General features: G+C 40.3%; 1 protein-coding gene across 3 annotated transcripts; it reads right to left on the bottom strand.

Moving 5' to 3' along the window:
* Nucleotides 1-40: 40 nt before the first annotated feature.
* Nucleotides 41-25,879, bottom strand: ankrd44 (ankyrin repeat domain 44). 3 transcript variants are annotated; one of them, XM_060876093.1, is made up of 28 exons: nucleotides 25,408-25,879; nucleotides 18,505-18,588; nucleotides 17,041-17,119; nucleotides 16,323-16,393; nucleotides 15,391-15,591; nucleotides 14,817-14,904; nucleotides 14,488-14,630; nucleotides 12,881-13,093; nucleotides 12,715-12,793; nucleotides 12,497-12,611; nucleotides 12,330-12,412; nucleotides 11,243-11,360; nucleotides 10,590-10,658; nucleotides 9,171-9,311; nucleotides 8,478-8,543; nucleotides 8,111-8,222; nucleotides 7,825-7,896; nucleotides 6,811-7,012; nucleotides 6,610-6,697; nucleotides 5,751-5,868; nucleotides 5,363-5,582; nucleotides 5,118-5,205; nucleotides 4,875-4,958; nucleotides 4,110-4,255; nucleotides 3,942-4,024; nucleotides 2,682-2,764; nucleotides 2,501-2,592; nucleotides 41-2,125 (listed from the first exon to the last, which is right to left on the bottom strand). In XM_060876093.1, exons 1-28 carry the CDS (start codon nucleotides 25,432-25,434, stop codon nucleotides 1,881-1,883), a joined length of 3,210 nt encoding a protein of 1,069 aa, XP_060732076.1. In that variant the 5' UTR covers nucleotides 25,435-25,879; the 3' UTR covers nucleotides 41-1,880. The 3 variants fall into 3 exon arrangements, with proteins under 3 accessions (XP_060732076.1, XP_060732074.1, XP_060732075.1); XM_060876091.1 differs by having other exon boundaries at nucleotides 41-2,028; nucleotides 25,408-25,878; XM_060876092.1 differs by having other exon boundaries at nucleotides 41-2,028; nucleotides 11,243-11,306; nucleotides 25,408-25,876.

Genomic DNA, 25,879 nt, shown 5'->3' with positions numbered 1-25,879 from the left:
GTTGGAAGACACTTGGAGGAGAATAAATGCACAACACACATTTTATAAGGATACAATTTATAGAAAAGAATGCTCAGCTGACCAACAGCATTTCATACTGCATGAGGAACATGTGGCACACGATAGGATTGTCATGGTTGGCAAAGGTTAGTCTTGCTTAGTTCTAGTCTGGAATAATACTGATAAGATTTCGCGCCTGTGCATGGTTCAGCTCGCTACTTATCCAAGCCGTACGGAGACAAACGGTTAGTCGTGTGCGTTTGTTAGACGTTTGTGTTGATTCTCAAAGTCAAAATACAGAATGTGTTAGGAATGTAGCCAACATTGTCAGATGTATTGCACACACACAAACACACCCACATACACAAATCTCAAAAATCTAGTGAAAATACAGGAGTACAGTATGAATCAACCACCAGAATGCATTAAATCCCCTTTTCACATTTTTCAAGAACAAAACAAGGCACTGGACAAGCTTAAGAGACTGGCACATTGTGGGCAAAAAATGGATTGATAAGGATTTTGGGGAAAAAAATAATGAAACACAAATCTTAATCTTTTGGACAATTTCAATAGTCAAATTTCGAAACATCAAAAATTTGAAGGCCAAAACTTTAGCACCATCTGATCCAATTCAAGCAACTGGTTCAGATTAATAACAAACTGGAGAAGAACAAACGTAACGTTCCTCCAGAAAGCCTGATTGCAGCCGCACATGTTCGCTAGTAGCTGGTTTATGCCTTTATTTGGAGAAATGAACATGTAGATACCACAAACTAGGAAGAGGAAGCCTAAGAAGAGTGTGACGGTTATTCACGGTTCTTCACTGAACTCCTAACCAAACCTCTTCCTCTAGATATACAAGTGCAGACAAATCTTCGTACCGTTTTATTAAAGAACACTCTTTAGACACGAGTGTGTGGCAGCTGAGTCTGTCAACTTGGCCCTGTGGAGTTCTTTTGATTTTAATACTGTCAGTGTAAATGATTAAAAAAGTGACAGAGTAACACTCCCTGAGCGTTACGTTTAAATATAGACCTTCATAAGCTTTCTGTATTGTAATAAACTATTCAGGACCGTCTGGTCATCACATCTGTTGAGTCTAATTAAATTCATTTACACACAATGACTCTCAATCTAGACTGCAAATGTGCTTGTATGTTCCTAGTCCAAATTTTTTTATTTTTATTTTTTCAAATATTTAAACACACTTAATACCAAACAGTCTGTGGCAGTGGTTTGTGGTTCCCTGTTTGCCTTCAAACCATGTCCTTGGTCCTTGATCCAAACTAAAATAACCCTGGAACAACTGTTTAATAACAACATATGCAACTTGACATTGTGCTTGTCTGGGGTTTGTGCTTGCACAAGATGCTTTAAGCCACACTACACACAGCGTACCCTAAGTGCGGCAATGCAGAGTCGATATTTGGCAAATTGATCCGTTAATGTAAAAAAAAAAAAAAAAAAATCTTCTATATAGATCAGGTAAATAAAAAGAATTCAAAAATGGCTTTAAAAAGTCACTGTGTAAGCAGAATTACACAGGAAGTGTACCGGTGTTCTTGTGAAGGCTGATCTATGCTTTTCAAGCCAAGGAGCTCTTAAATATTATGTATATATAGTAGCAATAGTGCACTACTTTGAGTCTTCTTCAATAAGATCTAGATCTTAAATAATTAGACATGGATGAATCTGCTTTCCATCAGCCTTTAAAATCATGTGGCTACATGAAGCATAGACCAGCCTTCATAAATATCTATTTCCTCAACGTTTGGAAACAGAGAATATTCGTACAGCTTCTGGGAGGTCAGAGCGTTTAAGTGCTGTGAGAACTGGAGAGGTGGAAGGTGGATAAGGGTCTCCAGAAAGGCCAGAGTTCAAAAGGTCTCAGAGTCGGAGTCGTTCTCGGTGGCCGTGCCCTCGCTGGAAGCGCCGGAAGGCTCTCTGGGGCTGTGTGGAGTCCGAGGGCCCTCGGCTTTGGCAGGAAGAGATCTCAACAGGGTGCCTGGAGAAGGAGCGTCTGAGCTGCAAGGGGAGCAAAAAGGCATCATGGTAGCCAGAATGAGAGCCAGGCACTCAGCAACCTCCTTGCTAGGAGCACAAGCCAGAGCAGGAGTGAGACCTGAAGAAGGGAGAGAAACAGGGAGACGGACGGACGGATAGCCAGAAAGGAGGACAGAGAGGGACAGGGAGGCGATGGGACGTAATACAGTGGCAGGAAAGTGGGTGGGAGAGAGCGGCATTTCATTAATACACAACCAGGCGGGCAGAGAGAGCAGGGCAGAGATGGAGACAGTCAAAGATTTGCAAAAGAGCATAGCTTTGGGACTGGGCTTTTTTTTTTTAAAAAAAAAAAAAAAAAAAGCTTCAAAAGCACAAATAGATGGCAGTCACACTAAAAGACACACACTGCAGAATGACAACCAGCTGCAGAATTCATTAAGAACAAGCAGCACAATGAAGCATGCTCTGTGAAGTCAGGCTGATAGAGACGCACCGTTCTCATCCAAGAGCTGCACGCTGGCTCCGCGAGACAACAGCTCCTGTACTGTCTGCTTCAGCCCACTGCGAGCTGCAAGGTGGAGCGGACTGAGAGACAGACAGAAAACAGTTACACAACCATGAGAATGTGCTCTCAAATCAGACTGTCCTTTCCAAGTGTTTCACAAAACACTCACGTCTGGAGAGCAACATTAGTGGCGTTGACAAGGGTAGCATCTGGAAGTTTCTCCAAAATGAACAAAGCACATTCTTCTTTTCCCTGTAAACAAAGGGGAACAATAAAGGATAGGAAACAGGACAATAAGCTTCCGTGCACTTACTGTAACTGACCTAGGAGCAAACTGCACACAATTGGTGTTCCATTGCAACAGTGGAATGGAAATCCAACTACTCAGACGAGTATAAACAAATTAATTATTTTATAATCACAAGTCTGATATAAAATTAGTCAGAACTCTGTTGGCTTTCAGTCTACGAAGTTTTTATCTGTGTTGGGATAAACTGACAGAATTTTAGTGATTGAAGAAAGTGCCTTTAAAATTTTAGAGGCCTACGAACAAAGCATCGTAGCGTCTCTGAGAGCAGATATGGGTTTGATATCACCATTTACTTTGAACTTTACTAGGTTTTCTATGAATATATTGCTCCTAGTAGGCTAGAAAATAATCATGAAAAACTAAAATGTCTTAAAGCCCTGAGTGTCCAATTTCTATGAGTCATTAACCACAACTGTGCAGTGTGACATGACATGACAAAGACATTCAATGGTGAACATGGAAATAATTAAAACATGCCAATTTATTTGGCATCTGGAGAAAAAAAAAAAGAAAAAAAACAGAGTTAAAGAACATTTGTTTGAAAAGGTCAAAAGTGGAACAAAGAGGAAACTGGCAATGAGAACGTATCACTATGTATGACAAAAAAACATACTCATAGGAAACAGAGTGGTTAGAAACTAAGCCATCCCACGTTAACCTATAAATATGCGCCAAAGTTTCATCAAGGAAATGTGAAAATACTTTATTACAGACACACCGTTGTGAAAAACGGTTTCCATCCAAACACGGTGTAAAAAATAGACAAAAGGGCATTGTATAGCTGCAAACAGTAACTCAATCATCTTGAAACCAGATACTTTGTTCCTCAGGACACAGTTGGTATCACTGTGATACCAAACCTGATGATTTGCAAGTTAATTCTTTCACTTGTGTCTGTATAAATGCTCATACTGAGACAAACAGTGTTTGAGTTAAGCATGTGATCATTTAGAAAGTGGTTACTTCAAGACTAGATGATTCTCATGAGCTTGTTATCTAACTTCAGGACAAAACTAAAGAACTAACTCATGGCTCATTGGTTCTACTTTATTTTGACACAGTTGTCTAAACATCAATGCAATCTTTACAATATCCTCTGAAAAGAAAGTGAACACTCACACTGCTACAAGCGAGGTGCAGCGCAGTGTTGCCTTTTTGGTCTCTCAAAGTGATGTCTGCGTTCGCATTGGTGAGAAGAGCCTCTGTACAAACGCACACAATTTAAAAAGTCAGCACGGATGAACAGGTTAAGTTTAAGAGATGTTAGAAGAGGAAAGTGTTTCGTACCTACGGCACCGATTGCCCCCCTCTCTGCTGCCATCATGAGCGCACTGTGCCCAGATTGGTCCACGACATCCACAGGAGCATCATGGGCAAGGAGCAACTGAACACAGTCCACGTGGCCAGCAAAAGCAGCTGCATGTAGAGGAGTCCTAATAACAGGAGATTAGATTTATGGCACATAAGACACACACATACACACAGCAGACACACACAGCAGACACACACAGCAGACACACACACACAGACACACATCTCAGACAAGTAGATATTTCCTGTTCAAACACACACACATACACACACACACATACACACACACACACAGACAGACACAAAGACAGACACACACACACAGACAGACACACACACACACACAGACACACACACACACACACACACACAGACAGACACAGACACACCTCTCAGACAAGTAGATATTTCCTGTTCACACACACACACACATACACACATATATATATAAACACACACGTACAAATACACATACATACGCACACACTCTCACACATACACACACTCACACATACACACACATACACACACACCTCTCAGACAAGTAGAGATTTCTTGTTCTCACACACACACACACACACACACACACACACACACACACACACACACACACACACACACACACACACACACACACACACACATATACATACATACCTACATACATATACACAGACACACAGACATACTCATACACACATACACATACATAAACACACACATACAAATACACACACACACCTGTCCTTAGAGTCCTTGCAAGTTACTATCTCTGAGCCCAATGCATCCAGAAGAAGAGTTGCACATGACTCCTGGTCATTTATTCTACACAGAAAAAAACACAGAATTATAATGCACATCCATCGGCACACATGATGAAAGATTTTAGATGAATTTGCAGCGAAGAGATTTCTGCTTGCTAAGATATAATATTTGCACTGCAGTTGCATACAACAGGAATAAAAGAGAGGACTACAGACATACACAGCACAGTGCAGAGGGGTGAAGGGGTTCCCATCAAAGCATCGACAACCTTTCTGCTCCAGCAGCACCTCCACACAGTTCTCATGACCTGCAAAATACACAAACACACACAAGATTTAACTTCCCTGAATGTGTAAACATTTGCATTTTTTTGTTCAAGACTACACAGACAGGAAGTGTTGATCCCACTAACGCTACTGTGACATGCAGACACTCAATGCCTGTGGGAGAGTTAGAGAACTGACCGTTGTAGCAGGCCCAGTGTAGGGGTGTGAATCCATGGCAATCTCTCAGAGGAGGAATGGAAGATTCTGCACAGGTCAAAGTCAGCAGTTCACTGAGGCAGGACGCATGACCCCGCGCTGCAGCTATGTGGAGCGCTGAGCGCCCCCTACGGTCACCCACCAACACTGACGCCTCCTGCTCCAATAGACACTGCACACACTCTTCCTGACCACACAGCAGCTGAGAGAGAGAGACAGAGAGAGAGAGAGAGAGAGAGAGCAACAATTTAACAATATTAAGTTAAATTGGCAGTGAATGTGTGTGTGTGTGTGTGTGTGGTTGTATTGCCCCTGTGGTTTGTGTGTGTGTTGTATTGCCCCTGTGGTAGTTTACTGTCATTGCACTCACTCCTAAATGAAGTGCAGTCTGTCCCTGTTTATCTGCTGCGTCTACATTGGCTTCACGCTCTAACAGCAGAGACACAGCGTCCACATGACCCCCCAGCACTGCCAGCATCAGAGGAGTCCTGACACACAAAGACACACACACACACTGAGTACAGGCACACCAAATCATAATTAACCAAATATGACACAAACCCAGGTAGTCACGTATTACACTTTTTAAATCTGCACCTGATGTATTTTCAACACCAAAATGTGTTTGTAATTAAACGTTTCTCTTTTCATTCTGGTTCATCTGAAAGTTTCTTCCTCGTATCGTCTCAGAGAGTATTTCCTTGCCAACGTTTCCTTACGCTTGCTCATTGGGTGTAAATCAAAATTTCATTTTAAACTTTGTAATTTCTATTCTAAATTTTTTATATTTCTGTAAAGCTGCTTGGAGCCAATGTCCATTGTTCAAAGCAATATACAAATAAAATTGTGCCAAAGAAAAAAATGTGCCAAACTATGAATCCTAAAATATAGTAGCTTCAAAAGAGACTACTGATGATATGCCAGCTGTATTAGCATGTCATTCTCCATCAGTAATCTGCTGTCATCTCCTCTTACAATTTCAGCCTAAAGCTATCCTTCCTACTGATATTAGAGAAGGAATCTTAAACGCTTATAATGTCCACTGTAGCTGAATTTCTTCTCTATACACAGGACTCAGCTCTACGTTACACCATTATTCCGTCACGATATGGATTTATGTTTAACAAACAAATAAAAACAATTCTTAATCTCTTTCTTGCCATACATTTAATTCCATGCTTTCTCTCTAGCCACCTAGAAGTGTGTAGACTGAATAATGAGTCACTCACTGTCCCTGAGAATCAGCTGCATCCAACAGATCGCTGCTGTCCGAGTCTTCCAGCAGGAGGCGCACACATGGTGTATGGCCATTCATCACTGAAAGACACAGAGTCAGATCCATTAGGTAATGGAACTCTTTATATTATTAACACATCATTATTTGTAATCTACTTTTACCCCATTCACACACACACAGCATGATGCAGTACCTGCGAGGTGGATGGGCATGCGTCTGCGGACTGTGTCTTTGCAGCGTGGCGATGCTCCGTGGTTCAGCAGCGTCAATGCACAGTCAGTGTGACCCCGTAGGGCAGCGAAGGCGAGAGCAGTGCGGCCCACTTCATCTCCCTGATCCACATCGCATTGGCCCTGCAGCAGCACCTCCAGAGCCTGCGCATGGCCATGGTACGCCTACAATACACACACACAAACACACACACACACACAAACTGAGTACAGGCATACACATTGTAATCAACTCTGTCAAAGCAATCGTAGATAGAAGCTTTTATTTTGTCACATATATATTATAGTACAGTACACTTCTTTCTACACACATCCTAATTTTGGAGGGGTCAGAGCACAGGGTCAGCCATGATACAGCACCCCGGGAGCTGGAGGGATAAGGGCCTCATTCAGGGGCCCAAAATTGGCAGCATTGGGGCTTGAACCCCAATCCTCTGATCAACAACCCAGAGCCATAACCGTTTAAACCACTACTGCCCCTAGTGTTACATTTGAATGAAATCTATTCTACACACATATAAATTGTCAAACTTGAACATGGTGTTGAAACCTGACACATTTTCCACTTTCCTTTTCCCAACCTGCAACATGCAAATGATTCCAAGATCCAGACTAGAAGTGATATCTTTTAGAACCAGCCATGCTTTTTACATATTTACCTAATGGTAGTCATGTAAATAACTTAAGGGGCATGAGATGGTGTCATGGAAACACAAGGGCCGCACCCACAAAATCCTCCATCGCTGCTTCCTCAACCTTCATCAACCTATTGAGCTATTTTCTAGTAGATCAGTGTAGAATGGTTGTCCATGTTAAAGGAAAACTGCTGATCTGTACCAGTAATAGTTATCAAGTTGATGTTTAGTTGTCAATTTAAAAGACTGTTCTTCAGATAAATTCTGATTTATCCCTAAATTCAAAAACAGTAAGGTGAAGCTTGTGCTGTGTCAACTATACAGAGCGCTAGCATGACTCACGGCTAGATGTAGTGGACTCCGGGCGCTGCAGTTCTTGTCTTCTTTCTGATTTCGCTCCTCGCATTCCAGAAGCTACAACAACATCAAGACCATTGAGAGAATTAGTGTTCAATAAAAACAAAAAAAAAGACTAGCTGGGAGTGCGGAAAATTACTCGTGACATTCAACACATAATCCAAATCAACAAGGTGAGACAAGGTGAGACAAGACCACAAGAAGAGTCAAGTATATTAAATTGCAGTATGACCCATCTGAGTGTGTGTGTGCATGTATGTGTGTGTCTCACCAGCTCCAGGCAGCGTCGATGGCCATAGGCAGCAGCATAGTGGACAGCGCTGTATCCCTGCTTGTCCTTCAGTGAGGCAGTGGCACCACTCTTCAACAAGAACTCAAGGCACCTTGAGGCACAGACACACACCCACACCCACATTATATTATATTATATTATATATATATATATATATATATATATATATATATATATATATATATATATATATATATATATATATATATACACACACATATATATGTACACATATATATGTACACATATACATACACACACACACACGGCCACATCAGCTCCGCTACACAGATGGTAATGATAGGCAAACTCTAAAATTCATGTTCACAATTTAGAGTCCACTTACAAAGCTGCCTCCTTTTCTTTCTCTGCTTGCACTCCAGGACTCTCTGGCTCCAGAGCTACACGTCGCCTTGAGAAACACACACACATTTTCACACTTTACTCTTCAAGTGACTGTTCTTCTGAGCAGGACCTTCGAGCCCCAAACTTTTAACAATTCTGTAGTGTGAGAAAAACATGACTCTATACCACATGTATACCACCAGCCTGTCAAACCTAATCATTAGGACTAATTAGCAACAGGCCTGATTGTTGAATTTGATCCATTCTTGAGTGTGAAATAGACATGCAGCCTCGCTCTGACGTAACAGAAGACTCTCTGCACGGTCTACTGGGAACTTAAAAATATACTAGGGTTGCCATGGTGACTTGAACAGGGTGGAAATACTGTACCAATCCTCATCAAAGCTCCAGTTGGTGATGACAATGATTGAAGATATAGTTGTACCACATATCCTCTGCTATTGACTACTCCATTTCTATTCCTTTGTGTTCATCACACTCATCTCTTAAATGCTTGGATGTTCTGCTGTGATTTTGATGAAGGAAACTTGGGCTTCTATGCAAACGCTTGAGTTGTGCAAACTATTTCAGGCAACATCTTTGCTAGGCAAAGTAGTAACTTGCAAACTAGCGTCTTTTTAGTTCAGAAAAACCAGTATAGCAAAGAAAAACAGAGCAGAGTGTAGATGTGTACCTCCTGTCCAAGTCAGAGGCAGCAGCGTAGTGCAGTGCAGAGCGACCCCACTGGTCAGTGACATTAATACAGGTACCGCAGGACACCAGAGTCTCTAAGCACTGAAAATGACGACTCGCAGATGCATAGTGGAGGGGAGTCCTGTGATAAAGCAGACATAACAAAAAAACACATGTTGTAATTGAGACAAAACAAACAGTATGCTGGAATATGTTGTGAAAATGCTGTTAAAGCGGATGACTGGGCCATAATTCTGCTCTGTACGGACAGATCTATTCAATCACAATCTGTTTCTTTATACAGATATGTAAATGTGCATCTACAGATTTTCACTCCTAATAAATGAATAAATATAATATAATTAATAAATATTTCAACTTATATTCTCTTTCCCTTCCTCAGATACCACAGCTTCTATTCGGATCTCAGCATGTCTTTCAGACACATCATCAAAGATGACAGCTCATCAGCTGAAACTTGCTGAAACCTCAAACTGAATTGCTGATCATCCAAAATGATTCATCCCCAGGTCAGGATCTCAATATCCCTGCACAACGATCTGATCTCCCCTTTGGTCACAGCTTGCAACCTTGGGGTAACCATGGATAATCAGCTGTCTTTTTCCTCACATGTTGCTAATGTGACACTCTCATGTCAGTTTCTTTTTTACAACATCAGAAGGATTCAGCCATTTCTGTCCACACAGGCTCCAAAGGTACTTGTTCAGTCTCTTGTCATCTCAAGACTGGACTACTGCAACACACTGCTGGCAGGTCTACCTACGAACGTGGTTTGTCCTCTGCAAATTATCCAAAATGCAGCTGCACAACTTGTTTTCAAGCTGCCTAAGTTCTCACATACCACCACACTGCTGCGCTCCATCCACTGGCTTCTGGAAGCTGAATGTATCAGATTCAGAACACTGATGCTTGCCTACAAAGCCAAAAATGGACCAGCTCCCTCTTACCTCAAAGCTCTTATCACTCATCACACTGCACCTCACTCCCTCAGATCTACCAGCACTCCTTGACTGGTCCCACCATCTCTCAGTGTAAGAGGTAAGTATACAACACGACTCTTTTCTGTTCTGGCACCAAGGTGGTGGAATGAACTTCCCCTAGATGTCCGAACAGTTGAGTAACTGACTATCTTCAAACGACGAGTGAAGACCTACTTCTTCCTATAACACTTAAACTAGCACTTTTTCCCGGTTTGTTGTAAGTGTATATTAAAACACAACAAAAAAAAACCCTAAACAGAGTTTTCAGTGTATGGTATCTTAAGTCTTTAACCTAGTGAACCAGAGTTAATGTATTTATCTGTAGAGAATTCAAAGCACTATTGTATGTTGCTCTGGATAAAAAGATCTGCCAAATGTCATAAACGTTAATGTAATAAATATAGCATAACAGTGCTGACCTGCCATGTTTGTCTGTGCGGTTGTGGTCTGCTCCACTACTGAGCAACAGCTTCACGCACTCCACGTTGCTGAAAGAGGACAGGAATGAGAGATTCAGGGTAGAATTAGAAGACTGTAAATGATGAGGAAAAGTCTAGATTTTAAAAACTGTTAATTGTGCAAATATTGCAGAAACAAAGACAACAGAATTGCAAACAAATTTGCAGTAACGTCTAAGTCATCTGATTCATTTCAGTCATTGTGGTTATCACAATAGTGAATTGTTATGCAAATCACATTTATTATTCATTTGATCATTTGGACTAGATCAGGCTTGGAATGATTATATGCATGTTTCTATTCAAATCCATCTATTCCTCCATTAAGAGTTATTTGCTGACTATGCTGTAGTGTACTTTGTAAACTGCACTGATTAGCATTGATGCAGCCATCCAACAGCTTATGCAATGATTTAGACATTTTGGGAATTTGCTGAGTTCTTTTCACTGATGCAGTAAACAACTGCAAAAGTATAAAAGCTCATCTTTATGGTAGGAATGATCACTGCTTATACATGACTAAGAACACTTGACTGTCACAAGATCAGTCTGAACATTGACTTTCAGAAAGCAGAAGGTCACTGCCATGTTCCTTCAGACTCAAAGACACTCACCCTCCAGCAGCAGCTGCGTGGAGACAAGTCCTGCCCAGGCTGTCTGGGGTGTCGATCTGGAAGCCTGCACACAGGACCGAGTCATTACTGAGAGTGCAGATTATGCTATATCTCCGTCCTGAGCGAGGATGGAGGCATGAAGAGGAGGGGCACAGACCCCAACATAACACGCAGACAGCCACAGTGGAAGACCCAGGAGAGTTTTTCAGGAAGAGAAACACAGGGATAGAAGGAGATAAAAAGAAAGTGTGAGAGAAAGGAAGAAAGAAAGAAAGAAAGAGTGTTAGTGCAGGATGAACACAGACCTAGTGCAAGGGAAGACAGACTTTGGACAAAAAAATGTATGCATGGATGACTGGAGGAGACAGGAAAACAGCGGATAAAGATACCCGCTTCAGCAAAATATCTGCAAATAAAGTCTCTAAGTCTCTCTTCAGGCATCTTATCCCTAAATCTATGAAAATGAGCAGCTCAATGCTGTACTTACAAACACGTACAGTTCATGAATACACTCAGCTCATAACACAAACAGGAAATGATCACACTGTGACACTACTGCACTGTTACTGCACAAGCACATCGTATGAAAGATCAAAACCACACATTTGCCTGTGGTGGGAGTCACAAGCCTGAAGTGGCCCCTGGGCTCTGCATAAAAGCTACCACGGACGAGAATGCGTTTGCGAAGGAATGAAGATCAATGAAAGCTCTTGGTTTCATTTATGCCCATTACGTATTGACAGTGTGCTGCAAGGCACAAAGAACATTAAAACAATGGAAGTTTGAGGCCTTTAATATGGCACTGAACTTAAAGAATGCTGAGCACCCTCTACTTCTTCAGAGAAAAAATGCAAAAATATTTGCCCAAGTGATCCTACACCCGGTTGATATAACATAAACTATTTATGAGTTGCCTTCTAGGAAAAGCAGCTAATCAGCTTGAAGCCGAGTTCATTTCTGGGCCACATTTTTAAACATTGTGGATCGCATATTTAAAGTCCTGTGTATTTAATTATGTGCAAATAAAAATGCACAAGCAGAATTTTGACATTTTTATGTTGTGTCAGATCTCCAAAGGCAGAGGTACCTGAAGAGAGAAGTTTTCGGCAGCAGTCAGCATGAGCATTTAGAGCTGCCAGATGCAGAGGAAACATCCCATGAATTCCCCTTCTACATAACAAAGAGAAAAGAGACTTCATAAGTGTTATCCGATAAGAACAATGTACAAATCTTTGGTTATGAAAACACACACACCTGGTGCAGTCGGCGCCACTGGTGATTAAGGTGTTGATGAGGAGTTCATGACCATAACGAGCAGCAATGTGTAATGGAGTGTTGCCATCCTTATCCACACAGTCTATCTCTCCACCTGCCATTACAAACACACCAACACATCTTACAGGCTTAAACTTGTGCACACTAATAGCTTGACACTGACATTTCAGCCCACTGGTAATTATTAAAGCTCTTACCATTTTGAATGAGAGTCTGGGAGCGAGTGAAGCGACCATGCACTGCCGTCATATGCAGAGGACTCTTCCCATCTCGGCTCTAAGAGAGAATAACGGCAAATGACGTCTCGTAAAGAAGCATGAAAAGAAACCGAGATACGAGAGACAATGCAATGTGTGAGATCACCTGCACGTTGACATCAGCTCCATTGTTGACCAGGAACTCAAGGCAGAGTGCACCATGTGTGGAAGCAGCGGCAAAGTGGAGAGGGGTGAAGCCTTTATTGTTAGGCTGACTCACATTAGCACCATGGTCAATTAGCTCACTCACCACAGCATCCTGACCATTAAAGCATGCTACATGTAGAGCCGTGTTCCCAAACGCATTGGCTTCATCTATCTGTTAGAGATAAAAAAAAAAAGGAAAAATTAATTGTGCAATTATTTGTATCTGTAGTCCTATTTGTTGGGGATGATTTGGTATGAATTCCTTCCCACAGCACTGCTGATTTCTCTAATTACAGATCTCTGGAAATGACTATACTATAGAAACATCAACGTATTAGCGTGAACGAATTATAGTGTAACGTGCTCGTTCTAATACGTTATAGTTTCTGTAGTATCAGCTCATTCACAGGGACTTTTATATGTAACAAACATTACATATAATACATTTCATTTCTGTCATTTGGCAGACACACTTATCCAGACTGACTTACATTTTTATCTTATTTTATACATCTGAGCAATTCACGGTTAAGGGCCTTGCTCAGGGGCCCAGCAGTGGCATCTTGTTAGACATGGGACTTGAACTCACAACCTTTTGATAAACAGTCAACACCTTAACACTAGGCTACCACATCCCCATTTAATTCAACACCACTGCTACGTTCACATCAACAAAGACTCCTAGCAACAAAGGAAGCAGAGAGAGTTTCTTTTCACTGAGAGCTGGCGACTTGGTGACATAAACAACAGCAGCCGTTAGTGACTAGGTGTGGGTGTGTCTGGCGACGTGACAAAGTTTATCTTTATGCAAATATGCAGCGACTTGGTGAAGCAGATTCCAATGGCAGTGAAGACAACAGAGTGCGCGTGATCCTTAACAAAGAGCACACACTGCTGCTCCTGCATCTCATATGATAATGAATTTTATATACATACACAACATCTCTCTTCAGATTGTGTCATTTTAGCACCAATACAATTGATTTGGAATGCTAGCTGCGTTACCCATTGATGAATAATGTTTATCAGTGAGTGGCACAACTAGCACTCTAAATCAGTCAATTTTAAATTCTGTGTAACATTTATTACGTTTTCTGAAACTGAGGAGTCTTCAGGACAGAGAAAGACAGTTTATTTCAGTCTTAAAGACTCTTCAGTGGCAGAAGAAGTACTAAGCGTTACACAGAGCCTAAAAGCAAATGTGCTCACAAACATCCTTGTTTCCATTGAGAACAATAGAGGAGTCTTAATTTTGGAACTACATATTTAACTTACTGTTACTTTAATTGACGCTGCGCTTTTAAGCTTTTGACTCATCCTCATGCATTGTTGCCTCGTTGCAGGTTACACCCACATTTCTACCATTCTGGAATTCTATTCTAATCCGTAAAACAGACATTTTTTTTTTTATTTCTGACCACCAAAATGAAACATCGACCGCATCTCATGGTAAAGTGAGATTTCATTTTTGCTCAAATGATTTAAAAATATGTGCATTGCTTTATGTCTGAGAAGTGAAAATGTGTTCTGCCTTATGAGTAAGTGAATGCAAATGTGTGAAATTACCTCCACAGACAGGCTGAGCAGGTGTTTAACCACAGCGATCTGTCCATTGGAGGCGGCAGCGTGAAGAGGTGTGTATCCTCTCTTGTCCTTACAGCTGACTTCTGCTCCCTGCTCCACCAGCAGACACACCACCTCTAAGTGACCTGCAGAGGGCAGAACAGCACAAACACTTTAGTTACGATATGTTTCTTCTGAAATAATTTATTCTTCCATGCCACCAGTTTGGATTTAACTGCATCATAACTGGAAAATTGGTTCATAACCACAGCTGCTGGATTTTAAAACTACAGTGTATAAAATGTCCGAATGGCCTGTTCTTCCCGTCTCACCCATATACGCCGCCCAGTGAAGTGCACGGCTGTCTTTCTTGTCGAAGGCATTAATATTGGCCCCCTTCGCCAGTAGCAGATTGACCATCTAAGAAGTCAAGGAACAGAAGAAACAAAGAAATTCAAAGATGGAAAGATGGCAAGGAAAAAAAGAAACGACTGTGCCAGTCACAGTGGGTTACAGGCTGTGAGTCAGTCGTGCGTCATTTGGTGTGTGTCTCACTTTATATAACATCCTTTTAAATACCATTCAGGATGACAGCTCCACCAAAACCAATGCTCTGAGCCAGTTTAGGAAGTGAGCATGAAAGGGAGTCAGTGGGAGGATACTATTGAAACACTTGAAATGATTTGAAGGTAGTTCTGTGCATCTCAACCCTCAATGGTGTGTTAATGAGGTGCTTGGTACGAACAAAATGGACAAAATCTACTGCTGGTATTCATTTGTCTATTTGTTGGATTGAGTTATTCCTAAATTTTAATGTTATGTTAATACAAATAGTCATGCTACAGTACGTAGAGTCATGAAGCTACACTAATATACATGGAGGTACAAGCAGGGTGTCTGTTATACCTGGGTGTGTCCGTTGAGGGCCGCATGGTGCAGAGCAGTTCGGCCACCACGGTCTGATACATTTACACTGCTCAACAGTGGGATTAAGAGCTCAGCACAACGCAAAGCCTTATTGGCGGCTGCCACGTGAAGCGGCGTCTGCCAGTTTTTGTCACGTGCGTTCACGTCGGCCGAGTGACGGATCAGCACACGCACTGCCTCCTAGACACAAAGGAAGTGCTTGTGAAGAAGGAAGTGTGCAGTGACTTCTCATTCAAGTCAACCCCAAATTTACACAAGGATATGGTAGAAAATCTACACATCACTGACATGTACTCAAAGATATTAGTATGCAAGTTCATTTTGTCATGTAAAGGCACACAAATGTTTGAGCTTGTCTTGGGGGATTCATATTACTAGTCGTGTGGCAGGTTATGAAACAGAAACAGGAAGGAAGTTGCTCTAACCAATCTTAAAAAAATATCCATTTACAAGCCGCTTCTTTTTTTTTGTCTAGGATTCATTTGACACACAATATTATCACCGTACTTGTCATGATACATTTTAGAGATGATGATTATGATACTCGATTTGTAACCTACACACTTGCAAATCTGCCCCAGTTTATTAAAAGCAACACCAAAGGACAAAAAGAAAGAGATTTGATGTTGGTATTTTGTTGGTTTTTGCCTGATCATGTTGATATAGTGCAGAATGCATCCTGCTATCTGACTGATCTTATGACAGTTCCTGTTTTGCCAGATTCAGTCGGTTACTTCCAGTGTAGTTTTTAGTGAGCTAACAAGATACAGTAAGCTCTCACTGTGCCGCTGCTTTACACCACGCTGCAGAGCTTACACTGTGTGTGCGCTCGTTGTGCCTCGACACCTGCACTTTAACATACTCTACTTTTCAGAACATATTTTGTTGGCTAACAACACATCTACACCCACCTCGCTCCGTGACGCCACGGCCCTGTGAAGAGGAGTGAGCCACATGTTGTCTTTGGCATTGACTCGAGCTCCTGGAGAAGAGATTGAGAGAGGACGACAATGAACACACAGTCATTTCAACACCTTTTACCTTTCAATACACACCCAAACACTCATCCTATATACATTCATATCTACACCACCCATATTAAACTGCTTACACGCACATGCTGATTTGTACATTTACTCAATTGCAGTTGTCACACCACATTTCAAAACCTCATCCGACTGCTGCTATTACTGTACATATATAAGTGTATATACGTTTGCTAGAATGCTCTTTGTTTACAATCCTTTATTTTTACAGAATCCATACTGGTCAGCGTTATTTTGTGTATCTGTCCTTTATTGTCTTTTGTCTCGCACTGTTTGCACCATGTTGCACACGATACACTTTATGTTGCTAGGACAACTTACTTTAAGTCCATAGCTCTATGTTGTTTTATATAGCACCATGGTCCTGTCGAAATGCTGATGTACTGTGTCAGCTATATATGGTTAAAATGTCAATAAAAGCTTCTTGATTTGACTTGACTTCAGCACTGAGTCTAATTCACATGCAGTACAAACGCCGGTGTGAAAAAAAGTTCGAGTATGAAGATGACCATTTTAAAAAAGACTCCGTGTTTTTAGAAAAATCAAGCAATCAAGTAGAAAAGAAGAGAGAAGACGACTCTACCAGAGAGGATGAGGAGCTCAATAATCTCTGCATCGCCGAGGAACGCTGCTGCATGGAGAGGAGTACGCTTGTCTGTGTCCTAAAAGAGAGAGAATCAGAGAAAAAAAAACATTAATATCATCCTAGATATCATCCTAAACTGTATAGATCACCTTAAAACCAACATTTATCAGTATTTTTAACCAATGACAATCTTTCCCCACATTAATGCAGAAAAGGGAAACTAGAGATACTTGAAATTTTCCTGACTGTCATGTGATCCCAGCTCCAAAGACCAAAACAAAACAGGATTTAAATTTGACTCTTGTTGTTGGTTCTGTTTTGGTCATTTATTTGCAACTAAACAGAGATGAAGACAATATCAGCTGGCCATTTTTGCATGCAATAGGAAGTATTTTCTATTCACTGCTTTAATTTGTCACTTCTATATTTACTGGTGTGTGTCACGACAAACCAGGTACAACTTAAATAATTGTAAATATCAGCGTTTTCCAATCCTCAAAGCTGAAGAATCCATGATCTTTAAACATCTTGTTAGAAATCAACCACCATTATCAAAGTAATAAATAATTATCCAGTTATTATGTCATAGTTATCATCATATACTGTACATTTATTTGTGTTATTATAACTATATATCATAATTACAGCATAATGATAAAACTATGCTTAATCTGTTTAAATTAAAGAGATTCAGTTACTTAAAAACAACAGAACAAAAGCTCTATAGCCAGAAAAAGAATTAGTTCACTTTCTAATGATGCTTCATCCATACATGCCCAGGAGTCTAGGAAAAGATAATGGCCATTGTGTGTGGGTGGGAGGGATGTATACGCTGTCGCTCTCCTGTCAATCACAGTGGCACTAGTCAGTAGTGCGCAAGAGGCTGCAAGCCCATGAATAAAGAAGATGGCAGATATCACAGTGTTCTGCTGACACAGGTTTAAAAACATATCCGCATATTCGGATGCTTTTAACTAAGAGTCCAAATATCCGGATACAAAGAAATCTGTACAGAAGGTATGAAGTGCTTTGTTAAAAAAATGGGACAATATATGGGAAAAGTAATATCTCTTAGTGTTACCATGCTGATGTGATCCTCTGTTAAGTAAAAAAAAAAAAAAAAAATCACTGGGCTTCCGTTACCAAAAAAACAACAACAAAAAAAAGGCATCAGTTTCAGTGATCTAGAGCGTTATCATTATAAGGGCTGTATCAGCATGTAGCAGAGTTAGTAGATACATTTGTTCAGAGTCGAGTCTTTGAACAGAGCAGGAAATAAGAATGAAGTGATCTAAATGGAGTCATAATGAAGGAAAGCAGACTAAATATTGTGCGGAAAGAGACAGTGTCCTGTCTCAGGTGCTCCAGCCTGAATAATTTTCAGCTCAGCTTATTGTCTGTACAGCTGAGAGACAAAGAAACTGAATGTGGGTCATGAAGCTGCAGGAAAATGTTGTATACCACTGCGTTGATGTCCTCTGATTTGTAGATGAGCATGCGGATCTCCTCAGGGTCTCCATTGAAGATGGCTTGGACGAGAGCCGGCTGCAGGCAAAAAAAAAGAAAAAAGAAAAAAAGAAACGTCATTAAGAATGATCACGTGCTTTTATAGCATTAAGCAATCATTTTATTCATTTTCACAGCCTTTATTTTTATCATCGCATACGTGCATAGTAAAGAATTTGTGTAGGTTTAGATGCCCCTATAAAAGCAGAAAAGTCTGCTTTTGACTGCTGACATAAACAACAGGCGATTCTGTAGAAAGAAACCCACATGAGGGTGATAATCATCAGCCTGTAATGCTGCATCTCCATGTCTTCTGTATTATAAAAAACAATATCTTTACTGAAAGGCTAAACACAGACTCAGGACCACATGACAGCACACCAGTGTCCTAATCACCTGACAGCTCAACACAAAAGCCTAAAAGCACACAGACGTGACTTCTCCTAAATCTCACAGCTGATAGCAAGGCACGACGGTGTTATCACGTACATCATACAAGAGCGCTTCCTTAAGAAAAAGGGGAAATTTGAACAGGACACTTGCAGCTACTCTGTAATAGATCTGCTTGTATATTCACTTCCTGTCTGTATCTCCTAGCTGGCACCACCCCCAGAAAGAAAGCAACACTTCCTGTTGTGTGCTCTCACCTTCTCAGAAAAGATTGAGGGGAAGCTCAGAAAGCATTTTCAGTTCCGCTACAAGGAGAGAGCACACGCACACTAATACCAACAGGCACACAGCCAACAACTGCTTTGGAAAATGCGGTGATGTGGCCTAGTACTGGACAGGGAAAAAAGTCACAAATGAGGCAGTCTCCCTCCCTCATTCTCTCAAAATCACTGACATCACTCAGTCGTTTTTGCTCCCACTCTTTCTTTCACACACAGCCAGGTTAAGTGATGTGTTCCCTCGATGGGATGTACTGTACACGCTCAAGGTCTCTCAGTTTTTTAGTTGCCATTCTCACACACACACTCTTTCAAACTTACTTTAGACAGAAGACTTTATTACTTTGTTTAGCTCTGTTTACTAATGCAACACCATGTCACTGTGACAAGGTTCTTTCGCAATAAAACACATATTTTGCTGCTAAGTGACACACAACAACATTTTCTATAGTAACCGGTCAAGACCAGAGTTGAATGCTAATTCAATATATGAGTAAATACAATTGAAAATGGTGTAGGATGATACATGGTGTAGGAAAATAATAGAGCTGTTCTTATACTCTATATATACACAGCAGCGGTGATCTTACTGTGATCTTTCTAAAATGTGCTCCATTGAGAGACACCAGACATATTGGAAGGATTTTCCAAAACACGATGAACCGATAACACAACTTTAAAATAAATACAACATCAAGTCTGTTGAGTTCAGGCCACTAGTGTTATACAGGATGCGATAGAATACAAAGCACTTTGAATTGACTTTGAATTTACAGCCAAAAATACTTTTAATGGGTAAATAATATCACGTCTTAGTCATTTTAGTAGCTTTTCAGGACCTGTGTAAGCAAGGTGTTTAAAGCTGTTGGCCCACATTTTAGGTAAACATTCCTTTTCTATATGCTGTTAAAGAATGTAATATTAAAGAACAGAGCAGTCTGTAAGTACATATCCCAGTGATTGATTGAACAGGTCTGCATTCAAGGTTTGGCCATGACATGCCAAACTATTTCTTAACGAATGTGGAAGACTTAATGACTATTGTTTTACAAAGTTTGATCACACTAAATATTCAGCTAATTGAGGGTTTTACTGCTCTTTCATTAGAGGCTTTTAATTGATATTATTGTGTGTACACCAGCCAAAGCCCAGCGATTCAGGTGTGTTGAAAATGAGCACCGCTACAGAAAACTAGAAAGTAATTACACATGTATGTGTGTTAACTGGAAGAGGTTTAAAAACAAGAATCCAGTGCTTACAATTTCACCATTTTAATTTAATTTAACAATCTGTAATTTTGAATAAAGCCACAGCAAATTCAAGCATATTCAGCCACAACAATCACATAAAACTCTATGAACCTCTGAAGGGACTGACAAACTCCGTGCACACTGGGCGAGTAACCACTCTGATCCTAATTCTCCATCTCTTATAGCATCTAAGATATCTACACAGATCTGTACTGACATAGGATATGCTTAGTTCATTGACGTGAACATTCGACCTTCGTCTTTATCACTGCAGCAATACATAGCACTTCTTTACTGCTTGTGATAGATGGTGTTTCAGTTGGGACTACTTTACTTCTCATGAACACATTGTCCTCCAGTCTTCACTGAAGTGGCCAGCTGTGTGTGCTGAAGCGTGACACTGCTGTTGTGTGATGAGACTCTGGAGAACAGGAGAAGGGGTCTGAACATGGCCCCTAACAATAAGGACATACCCCATATCCCTCCCAGCACTCCTTCTGGGCAAAGCCATTGCTCCAAACACTGAAGCCTTTGTTGACATAAACTACACCCCCCATCCTTCTACTCAAGATCCAATGAGGTCACGTTACCAAATGGGGAGGGAATAAGGCGGAGCTTCTTTGCTTTTGACAACTCGAGCACTGCAGATCCTTTAACTGTATTATGCCTTTGAGCCAATAATCAAAGCACAGCTAGAGTAGAGGAAGGGGGAGAGAGAGAGAGAGAGAGAGAGAGAGAGAGAGTGAGAGAGAGAGAGAGAGAGACTAAATATGAAGAACTGCTGATGCTTCAGCAAACTGAAACCGAGATGCCTTATACAGTATGACTGTGTTTTTTCCTTTACTGTTTGTATCTGTCCTCCTTGGAGCAAAAGCAGAACATGGCTGAGGGTTTCTCTGCATGCCTACACTGGAGGAATGTCTTTAGTATAAATGTAATCTGTACATAATAGCAACAAAGATCACTTTATTTGCCTTTAGGGAACATTTCTAAAATTTAAAAAAAAAAAAAAAAAAAAAAAAAAAAAGTTCACCCAAATGAGATTCTAACCCGTTTTGTGCTGACACATAACAGAAGCTCAAACACTCGCCTCTACATGCATGCGCGCACTCTCGCTCTCTCACTCTCAGCAAGAAATCAAACCCACAGAGTCTTAGAAGAAAAAGGGGCGAGCAAAAAGATGCAATAACTTCCTGTCCCTTTTCTCTTTTCACAGTCAGTTGGAATATTTGTTTAAATTTCAGTCCGACTGTCAGGCTTAATAGTCATGATCAACTGCTGAGACAAAAAACTACTCAAAAAGTTCAATTTCTCTGAATAAAATTTCAAAATACAGCTGCAATCCAAATGTCAAATGTAATTGATTAGTTAGACTAGTTAGACTAGATCAGGCAAGTCTAAAAACCAAAAACGTTGAATTTTACACCAATTATCGAGCACCTTACATATTCCACATCCTTCAAATAGCACTTAATAATCATAAGAGCGAGACTGCAGAGAAACCATAAGCAGCAGTCTGACCCACTAGATCTTTTTCACAGCATTTATGTTAATACCTTCGCAGAGAATCTCCCTATATTTTCTATATCATCAATATTACCTGCCCCTGGACACAGCAGGACTATTCCTGATATAGATTTAGATCCCTCAGGAGTAAACCAGAGGTGATTGTGGAGAAACCTTTTGGGAACCGGATTTAATAGGAAAGCTTTTATGATTATATATAAATCATTAATCTTCTACAGTTGAACACTACGACGTAAAACAGTATTTAGCATCTTGAACAAATGATCAGTATGACTATATAGTGAGGAAGAGTGCTGTAAAAAGCACAGGACCATCATTATGATTACAGCAGCCATGCTTCAGTATGTTTACAGCAACCAGGTGAGATCTGAAGTACAGGTGATCTGTTAGAAAGAGGTTATAACACAAGCTTGTTGGTCATCAGAGGTATGATATCGTACAATGTTTACTTCCAAAGACTTCACATGGATAGAGCCTGTTTGAGTCAGAATCTGCATTCATGAATATAACTCTGAACTTCTACAGAAATCGAACTTATGAATAGAAATGTTGCAAAGAGGTGAAATAAAGTCTTCAAGCTAGGATCTATCAGATCAGATCTGCCAGATCCTTCCTTTTTACTATATATTCTCACTACACAGAGAATATATAGACAAAAAAAAACGAACGACTATTTAAACGTGACTTCTGTGTTATTATAATATTGTTCTTCCAGCACTCTATTTTATGTTAGATAATAGCTTTAACCGTATTTTCTAAAATTGTACTAACTCAACAATTCCACAAAACTACATTTCTACATTATTATTAATAATCTTAGAACTTTCATCAGTAAAGTAGTCTCACGAGCCAGAACTCCAGGTACATTTCATCACTAAGCATGGCTAAGACCAAGGTCTTAGCAGGATAAAGCAATCGGAATGACATCAACCAACCACAGGCCATTAACACACTCACAAGCGTATCATGTTTACTCATCACTGTTGCAACTGTTTTAAACAAATCTTTTAAAGGTGCAATGTGTGTGAAATAGTTATTTATCCAGTGACAATCAGAGTCAGGTGCATTAATGTTTTAACTACAGTCACCAAACACTTTATTAGGAAAATCTGTACATCTACAAATTCATGCAATTATGAGCCAATTGTGTGGTAAAATCATGCTGAAACGAGCCAGCAGCTTTGGGTAATGATCACAACAATCATGAGAATGTGTTCACAAATATGTGATCTCAGTCATTTTGACTGTAGTTTGATAGCTGGTGACATATAGACTGGGTTCATATCCATTATTTATCGATCAACCAGTTCAATGGAGAAAGGCCAGACTGTGTCAAGTTGACACAAAGGCTACAGCAACTCAAAAATTCACTCTGTATAATTGGGGTGAGCAGAAAAGCATCTCACGATGCACAACATGTTGAACACTGAGGTGGATGAGCTACAGCAGAAGACCATGTCAGGTTCTACTTCTACCAGCCAAGAACAGAAAGCTGAAGCAGCAGTGCGCACAGACTCTCCTGAGGAATCTAGATTTTTGCTGAGACACACAACTGGACAGAATTTGGTGCCAACAGCCTAAATTCATGGACCCTAGATTTCTTGTGTCACCCATATTGGATGGTGGATGTGGTGACATGGTGTGAGGAAGGTTTTTGGTCAGACTTTGGGCACTCCTACAATTTACCATCATCTAATGGCTACTTTCAGCAGGATAGGATCGTGTCACACAATACTAGAAAAGTTATCTTTAACTTGTTTCATGACCATGCCGAGTTCAGTATTCATCAGTGACCTTCCCAGTCACTGGATCAGAATCCAGTAGAACATGTTTGGGATGAGGTTCACCTGGAGATTCACAGTATGAATGCACACCTCAAAAGTAGTATTTGCTCAATGCAATTATGTCAGCATAAACCAGGAATATTTCCAACACCATGCAATGAAGAACTGAGGCAAAGAAAGAGAGCAAAGGAAGGCCCTGCTAAGAATTTATAAGAATGTTATCAACTTTAATTAAAGTTTTAGCCTTTGCCACTTTGATGGATGTCAGGTTATGTGTCACTGTCCTTTATAAACATCTTAAACTATGATCCACACTTAGAAACACATAAAATTACACTGTATTTAAAAAAAATATATATAAAAAAAAAAAAAAAAACAGTCCAAGAAACATGTTCATTCCTAGTCCAATGTAATTATAAGACAGGAATTTCCTCAAATGTTTTTATAGTTGGATTTAGGTCAGATTTTATAATAAAACCAAGCAAGAACAGTTTATAACAGACTTTGGTGTATCCTGCTTAAACAATAAAGAAATGATTCCACAAGCAAATGTTTAAGTCTTTACAGTGAAGTAAACACATTATTTATAACATCATCCAAAGCTTAGATTGTTGGCTTTATTGAAAATGCAAATTTATACAAATTTAAATAGACAAATCTTAATTTGCATGCTGATGTAAATTTTTTTTTGGAAAAGGTTTTTGTACTTGTGAAAACACCAGCACCAAACTGACAAAGATTGCTATCTTGTGAGATAATTTATCATTTAAAAAACAACCTCGAGCCACCCACAGCATCTTAGCTTGTCTTTAAAGACTTTTCAACTTATGTCTTTGAATCTAGCCTGGTAGCCGGGCAAGAACTTCATAATGTCTAAGTGGTGTGGTTATAGATTTGGAAAGTGAGTCATGCTGTATAACCATACACTCTTCACAGTACTATCAGCAAGACAGAGAGACAGCTTAACACAGCACACTGGGCCTGTTGGGTAATCCATGCTTGCTCAGCTTAAAAAAAGTATTTGGTGCATCAACAGCCAAAGAGTTTGATGCAATCTCATACTAATAGTGAAATACGATTAGACCGAACCCAAACAAAATCAAAAAAAGTCACTACGTCAGCACTAATCTAATGAGACTAATATGTGGACAGAAATAAAGGCATCCCTCTTAAAGAAAAATGTACAATACAGTTTGTAATTAAAGGTGGGTTAAGAGTAAAAGGTGTTCCTTAAAAGGTCAAACGATGTATCTAATAGATTTATCTTTTCCTCTTTTAAGAAGAATAAAGATACATTATAATAAATTACAGGTACATAATAAAGGTCCATAATATTTATATTGAAAGTACAAAACATGATGCATCAATGGTAAAAGGAAAAGTAGATATCTGAGAGTGTATATAATATATATAAATAGTTATGGATATATGATATGGAACATGATATAAATGTAGAAGCAGTGTCTATGATTAAAACACGTTATATACACATACTTTTCTCATGAATAGACCAGACAACTGAAGCTGCATTTACAACAAGAAGGAAATATCCGAATCGTTTCTTTCCCATCGTGCACATTAGATACACTGTCATTCCTTCATCTCTGTGCAAGTGTTTTAGAGACAAACCTGATCTACGAGTTTCAGCACTGCCATATCGCGGTCACCTGAAGCGACTCATCCGAACTGCTGCAGATGTGAACACAGATGTTAAAACCCCTTCACAAATCTGCTTGTTGCAGACACAAAACCCCCGACGCAGAACGATGCCTCTATGATGCCGATCGTAAGGTCGGGGCCCGGTGCTCGATGGCGTCCCTGGCCGGTCGGTGAGCCACTAGATCCAGCCGGAGAGCGGAGAGCGGTCCTGGGATCCAGTGAGGGTGGGGGTGAGGGGATGCTGGGATGCAGACGCTGCTGGAAATCCTGGAAACTATCCGCATTTGCAGCAGGGCTCAGGGAGAATTTAATTCGGGCGTGTATCCGCTGCACATCTTCCTGTATGTTATATATATTCGGATGCCTTCAGAAAACAGGAAGTCAACGATTTCTCTCTCCTCCCCCTCTGCTCCTCTTGCACAGCTAAACAGACGGATCTCTT

The sequence above is a fragment of the Tachysurus vachellii genome, chromosome 8, assembly GCF_030014155.1.
Source record: "Tachysurus vachellii isolate PV-2020 chromosome 8, HZAU_Pvac_v1, whole genome shotgun sequence".
Taxonomy (NCBI): domain Eukaryota; kingdom Metazoa; phylum Chordata; class Actinopteri; order Siluriformes; family Bagridae; genus Tachysurus; species Tachysurus vachellii.
The sequence above is the reverse complement of the archived record's forward strand: the minus strand, read 5'-3'. Positions and strand labels throughout refer to the sequence as shown.